This window comes from Dermacentor variabilis, chromosome 5 (genome assembly GCF_050947875.1).
Source record: "Dermacentor variabilis isolate Ectoservices chromosome 5, ASM5094787v1, whole genome shotgun sequence".
Classification (NCBI taxonomy): domain Eukaryota; kingdom Metazoa; phylum Arthropoda; class Arachnida; order Ixodida; family Ixodidae; genus Dermacentor; species Dermacentor variabilis.
The window spans coordinates 41,973,377-41,980,568 of record NC_134572.1 but is presented as its reverse complement, the minus strand read 5'-3'; the positions used below and the strand labels follow the sequence as shown (position 1 = coordinate 41,980,568).

The 7,192-nt window shown below is 41.8% G+C and overlaps 1 protein-coding gene across 2 annotated transcripts in view; it reads left to right on the top strand.

Moving 5' to 3' along the window:
- Positions 1-66: 66 nt before the first annotated feature.
- The window catches only part of Rbbp5 (retinoblastoma binding protein 5), a 48,405-nt gene continuing 41,279 nt past the window's right edge, over positions 67-7,192 (top strand). The window contains exons 1-6 of one of the 2 annotated variants that reach the window (XM_075692228.1): positions 67-247; positions 540-565; positions 1,769-1,941; positions 3,642-3,782; positions 4,540-4,627; positions 4,720-4,791. In XM_075692228.1, the coding sequence (XP_075548343.1) occupies positions 229-247; positions 540-565; positions 1,769-1,941; positions 3,642-3,782; positions 4,540-4,627; positions 4,720-4,791 (519 nt within the window). In that variant the 5' untranslated portion in view covers positions 67-228. The remainder of the gene's footprint in view (positions 248-539; positions 566-1,768; positions 1,942-3,641; positions 3,783-4,539; positions 4,628-4,719; positions 4,792-7,192) is intronic. The other variant, XM_075692227.1, reaches the window with a different exon arrangement.

The window sequence follows — 7,192 nt, the reverse complement described above, 5'->3', positions numbered from 1 at the left end:
GATTTCTTTTTTTTAGGAAAACTGGTTATCGTGCAAGACTGACGCCGTCGAGTCAAGCTGTGGTCAAGCCATGTCAAGTCGGTAAAATGGCATTGGTGTGAACGGAGGTTTTGAGACATTGGTGGAACCTCTCTGTGTTTATGCAGAGGACTTTGCGCAATGCTACGTAGATCTTCATCTGAAGGCTTATAATGTGAATATACGTCATAAAGCCGTTGCCAAGGCAAAATGAACCTTGAGTTATTAGGTAAGTACTGCAGGGAAACTTTCGGGCCGTGACTGGCTGCCTCTGGTCGCTTGCCCATGACGCGTCAAACTAACCATTTGTGTTATCGCCGTCATTGCTATATTATGTTTCATTGTGCAGCCTTAAGTATAAGCTTATAAATATCTGGATTGTTACAGGTACACATATCGATTTTATAGCTTGTTGCAATTGCGCTTGGGTGGACGTAACCGAAGTAACTTCATGTCCAAAATTCATCATTGTACTTGTGTGTGCGGGGCTTACCTTTTATTTTCTCTCTTTCACTTTCCAGAATCTTTCGGCCAGAACTACCCCGAGGTATGTTGGCATCTTTCTACCTGAGATAACGTTCCTTGCTTAAATAACTGTCTGGAGTTTTAATAGGCGAGATAACAGTAAAATATTCCGCGTTATCTCGTAGACTGTTTTGATTTGAGATCTACTGTTCCTGATGTTGCTATGTTATTACCGAAACACTGCTTCTTTTACGATTGCTGTTGTGGCTTATCCGCTGCCAAGCATGATATAGCGCTATCTTGTGCAACGTAAAGGTATTCACAGAACACCCTAGCATTTCAAAATGCTGCACTCATCTTGCCAAGCAAAAGTAGTTGCTGTGCTGGGTCATTGGCTGTGTTATGTAAACAGTAACTTGCTGATAGGGTTTCTATGGACATTCAGCTGTAGTCGTCGTGCAGCACTAATATTGATTTGATGGTTAGACACAAGGTTTGTCTATTTATTCGGTGAGTGTACAGCAGGTGACACTGTTAGTGCCAGAATTTTCGCAATTGAAAAGTGTGCATCGTAACCTGTCAGCAACATCTGAAATATTATATAGAGAAACCCTGTCATATTATAGATTGACTTCGACGTTATCAGAAGTCATAATAAAGGCCAATGAAACATTGTTTCGGTGGCATTTCTGAAATGAAACTCAATTGCCTTTTGCAACAGGCATTAGAAATTCGTGATTAAGAATAAAAAATGCAATTGACTCAGGATAATGAAACTTGCTTTCATGCCGGCAAATCATTTATCCCGTTCATGTGCCTCATATGTTTTGTTGGTAGTCGTTTGTCTCGTGTATTCCTGCAGAACTAAGTTGCGTGCCACATAAACATTCTGAGTGAGCCGAGATGTTTTCTGGTATAGGGGCATTTTGCATAGAGTAATGTTTGTTGTTAGTACATCTTGGCCTAAAATTATTGCCGACCATATTGCCGATTATTATGCATTCACCTCTATACTGTACAGTTTATTACTTTATGGTGCAAGAGCAACATTCTGGCTCAGGTCATATGGGAAGTGTTCTAAGAATGTACATGAAATTTTTTTTACTAAATACAATTACTTTCGTCAGGAATTCTGATACTTGGTGTAGCATTGGCATGTACAGGTGTGTTGGACCAGCTTGGTTTCAGTAGCCACCAGGATTTTTCCTTTGACTCTAACATGTGTTTGGCATCTGAAGTAGTTAATTTACTTAGTGGAAACTTACTACTATTTATTCCCTCACAGGAATTTGATGGTGCACTGGACTGCATCAGCTTGGCAGTCACATGCGCCTTCAACAAACGTGGGACTCTCTTGGCTGTTGGTTGCAACGATGGCCGCCTCGTTATCTGGGACTTCCTAACCCGCGGAATTGCCAAAATAGTCAGCGCCCATGTGCATCCAGTGTGCTCGTTATGGCAAGTGAAAAGTTTTGTTTTCTACAGTGTAATTAGATTCCACAAGTAACATACAGTTGCAAAGGAAACAATGTTGATTGAACGAATGGTTAGTATGTTCTATTTTGCATTTTACGATTTTGCTACACTGTGTAGCAGAATGAATTTGAGCTGCAGAAAGACTACTAACTTATTGCCATGCCCTACAAGGGAATTAAACAGATGATAGCCTGGCTGTGCACTGACTTAGACTCACCTAGCCCTTTAAGAACATCTGAGAATTGATAATGGCTTTGTCTCCTGGCAAACGGCTATGAATGCCTTTGTGTGGTGACATCTCTGCCATGGATGAATGCACATATAGACCTTGCATCAGAACTTGCAAAGAAGGGCCTTTTGCAAGATGTAATTAATAAACCTTTCTCTTGATTTTACTTGCCATGGTGGCTCAGTGGGTATGGCATTTTATTGGCGAGCGTGAAGTTGAAGGTTCAACTTTCGTCCGTGACGACCGCATTACAAAGGGGGCAAAATGCAGAAACACTCGTGGTACTTAGATTTCGGTGCACATTAAAGAAACTCAGATGGTCAAGATGATCTAGATCCCTCCACTATGGTGTCTGTAATAGCCCCACTGTTGACTTTGGGGCACAAGACCCTGTAAATCAGTCTTATGTTTTGATTTTTGATATAGCTCCCAATTTGATTAAAACTGGCCTGCCGTAAAATGGTGTTGAAGGTGGAGCTTTTGGAAACCTGTCCTGGCTTTTCAGAAATTGTTTGATATCATGCTTTCTGTGGTACTAAACAGAATGGGTGCAGAGGAATAAAAGATACACAGCCACGAACAGCAAAGATAAAGGGTTTGATGAAATTATTAAATTTTGTAAGAGTTGTCATCGGGCATGTCAAAAGGAATAGCTGGCCCATGCCGTCATCCGACTCATCCATGCCAAGGACATTGTTGAAGGGAGGAACATGTTCACATCGAGAACGAGGAGTACTGGGTTTGTTTACAATATTTTCATGAGGAGTAGAGAACGTTACATCTCAACCGTCTAGCATGGCTGAATTGAAGCACACCTGAGGAGCCGAAAAAGTCTGCCTAAATCCCCTCTGTCCTCCCTAGATCCCTAGGCCAGGGAAATCTGCTGTCACACCTTTGTCCAGTCAGAACGTCCAAGGTCTCCGAAGAATCCGTGTTGAGGGCAAGGGTGCGCACAATCACTCCGGCACTTTTGTTCACATAACACACAGAAAGGGGGTAGTTTCGTAGACAGGTATTGTCATGATTGACTCAAACTGGTGCGTCTTGGTTCCTGCGATGATGCAGAACTTAGCTGGAACACCTGTCAAACAACCTTGGTGGCTAACAGTGGCCACAAGGAATCGGCATGAAACACCCTATTTCAGGAGTTTCTTACTCCCATCGTCTAGGATGGCGACAGTGTAGGGTCAACACTCCATCTGCCAAAAGTGTCTCACTTTGTTGCCGCCACAGGTCTGTCCAAGGGGACACATTGTTAGCTTCATAAAGTGATTCTTCGCAGAAGGGCAGGATAGGCTAGAAGGTCACTACCTTGCTGGCCCATCATAACAATTTGCCCAGAGAGTGTGTTTTGTTAACATAAGTCAAGGAATTAGAAGTGTCTGGAAGAGGCCTCTGTGCTAAAGTGTCCTTGAAGGAGGCTGACGTTAATTACTATGATTTGTATTTACAGCTTCAGTCGAAATGGCCACAAACTTCTCAGTGCATCGACGGACAACAGTGTGTGCATATGGGATGTGTTGAGTGGTGAATGTGAACAAAAGTATAGGTTCCCGTCGCCAATATTAAAGGTTCAGTTTCATCCAAGAAATGAGTGAGTGTGTTTGCTTTCATCCTTTGTGGTTATCTCTCCTTACAGTCATGTCATGTCAGCCATGACAATTATTAACAGCTTTTCATTCACAAATGTTCGAACAGATTGTGAGAAGCCTCTAAAATAAGAGAATGATTGATGCCCAAGGTGACGTAGGAAGAAATATCATATGATGTTCGCATTACTATAAGTTTATCATTATAGAGACCTTTCATGTGCTAAACAAACATGCCTGGGCTTCATCTATACTACGATCTTCCTCTGTCTAAAACAGCCAACAAACATTCTTTCAGGTGTGCATGGGTTGATAGAACATTTATAATGCATCTTCTTTGGATATGAAACCTCTCGCCATATGTACTTGCTGGCACATGATGTTACAGGACGTCACTGGCATGTGCATCAAGTAACTACTGCTACTTAGCTGACATAAGGTTTGGAGGTATGTTTAAATGAGGTGAAATCATTTTATAAAGATGCCGATTCTAGTGTGAGGTTTGTGACTTTACCTCACAAATTGCTATATTGCCTGAGCTTTTCAAATGATTGTTACAATTAACTGGTCACCAATGCTCTTGCAATGGCTTTAGGTACATTGACACCCTCTTTTCACATAATGTAATTTTTTCCCTCTGTTTTAAGGCTGCTAGATGATTCCTTGAAACATGGTTATACGGCAGCCAGTGCTTGTTGCTCAGTCATGGTGGCCAAAGGTGATTCCTGTTTTCTTCTTTCTTTCTTTCTTTTTTTTTTGCAGTAAAGCATTTCTTGTGTGCCCAATCAAGCATGCAGCTGTGCTGGTCAACATGGATGGAGCACATTCCACTATTCCCCTTGACGATGAGGTAGTTTGGTGTTGCAAACAAATTTTTATCTCCAGTTCTGCTTATCTTACAATGTTTTCTTATTGTTCTATCTTGCCTCTGGTAATTTTCAGTCAGATTTGAACATTGTTGCTTCATTTGATAGAAGAGGAGGCCATATCTACACAGGAAATGCAAAGGGAAAGGTATGGTGGAGTACTTTTATAGCGTTTAATGTTTGCTGATTAAAGAAACAAAAACATACAATGCAAAGCTTGTTTGTTTATAATTTTTTCTGTAGATTAAACTGTTGTTGCCATTTATAGATTTCTTTTTAGAGACTGGTGGTGTGCTTCAGCATGTCTGTTTTACTTTCTACTCATTTTGGCTCATGTCCAGTAAAATTTAATTTCGCCACTGATACCTTTGCATCACAGATTACATTTTTTTGCAAGATTAGTAGTGTGTGTTTTATCTAGAGACAGCATTGGAAATAAAACACTTATATATTATGTTGTCACATAGTGGTGACATTGCACACACATGAATCCTTAAAGAGACACTAAAAAGTAACACAAAATCAGTTCGGGCTAGCCAAGTGTTCCTTCAACAGTTTAGCTTTGTTTCCTATATGGGAAAGGTTGATTGCTTGTGGAAAAAGGAAGTTCGAATTTTCATTTTTGAATTGAGCATAAAACCTGTGGTGCCAATGATGCCTCAAATATTGCGATGTTGCTAATTTCACTAGTTTTTCATTTTAAGCTGTTTTTATGCAGAATGAATTACCGAAAGCTTCTAGGCTGCGTTCACTTTTAAATTTAGTCAATATTTAATAATAATCTGCCTTGAAGAGATGGTGCAGGATATTGCTATGTCAGAGGTAGCTGGTGTAGAAATTTCAAAGTGGCATTGCCACCGTTTATTTATTTATTTATTTATTTGTGTCACGGCTTGTCACCCATTCGCTGTCGACATGAAGTCGTCGAAGGGGTATACAAGCTGGTTAGTCGTTCTGTACTCAAGCGAACACAGCAAAGGAGTCAGAGTCGGGAGAACGAGAGAAAAAAAAATTTATAGACTGACAATGACACACAATTTAAACGAAACACAAGAACACTAGCACACATGCACTTAATCTAGATCAGTGATGAATACTACAAAAGAAATACAATGAACAGTTAAGAGTAAATATAGAAGTTAACACTGCACAAAACACACTTCAAAAGAAAACAAATGATGGCATACGCATGGCCGGTCGGCAGCAGCAAGTCCATAAAGTGTGGAATCGACGGCAGAGCTTTCCCGAAGATCGCTGGCAAGCCAATCTCATTGCGGTAGATGCGATTGCTGGGCTGGGTTTCCTGGGAGTCTAGGTCTGAAGTCTTCCCTCGAGCAGGTTGAGCTAAGTTTAGGAGAATTACCGTGAGCTTCGTTGCAGATGTTGGCTTGTTGTTTCTTACGTCAACTAATAGCCCGCAGGTCAGACGCGGCTAGGTGGCCCAGGCGATACTGGACGGCACTAGCGCCTTGATGGTTCTCGGCAGATTGAAGGCTCAGCTTCTAGACTGCTTAGCTTGGTCTGAAACCTGCATTTAAATAAGTTCTCCTTTTCCTAGTTCCCTGTGTTGGGGAATGGCAGGCATTGGTGACGATCCAATCAAGTTCACCCAATTGTATCCCGGCTCCTCCCAAGGTCTTGGCCGCACCCCTTTTAATTAGGGGTAGGGGCGAAAAAAACAGGTGATTTCCCCCCCCCCCCCCCCCCCCCGCTGTTAAAGGTCGCACACTTGTATTGTACCACACACGCACACCCTTGAGTCCATGGCGGGCCTCTATTGTTCGTTCACAAACACAGGAGAAATGATGGCAGCCAGCCATATGGTGCTGTCGGCACACATACACTGTCAGCAATTCATGGACCCAGGATTACACAGAGACACCACATATTGTGAAGTATTCGCACCCCTGCCTTCTTAGTAAGCTTCTCAATGCACGCACGGGGCAGAGAATACACAGGGTTTCCTACAGAAAGCCGTCAGGGCGTCATGGTCGCGTCGACGACAAAAAAAAAAGAAAGTCTGCCTTCAATTTTTTTTGGCCTCTTACCCGAGTGGCTGGCAATAACCATCTTGCTCACCGGTTCCTATTCCTACAACCTTTTGGCACCTGTTGATCGGTGCTTCGCCAAATCGAATAATGCCGCACAGTGACAATTAATTTATTTATCTATTTATTTATTTTTCATTTCTCACTTACCAAGCCTCTACTCATGGTAGGATCGAGCTACTAGTTTTTTATTGCAGGCATCAGAGTTACCAATTTAGCTCAATGTCATATTTATTTTATAGTGTCCCTTCAAAGGTGCAAGTAGCAATTTGTTGACATTGTTCTTAGAAAAAAAGAAGAAAAAAAGGAAGTCTGCTTGGGCCTGCATGCAACAAATGTGACTGGTGGTCATCAAATGCTGCAAACTGAAGCTGGCTAGTTGTCATCCAAGAAAGCTACGGACATTGCAGTGATCTAACAAATTGCTACCTTGAGTTTAGTAAGGTCATCAAACAGGTGTGTTGGTGACTCAGCTTGAAGAAAGTGTGAGGAGAGGTCAAC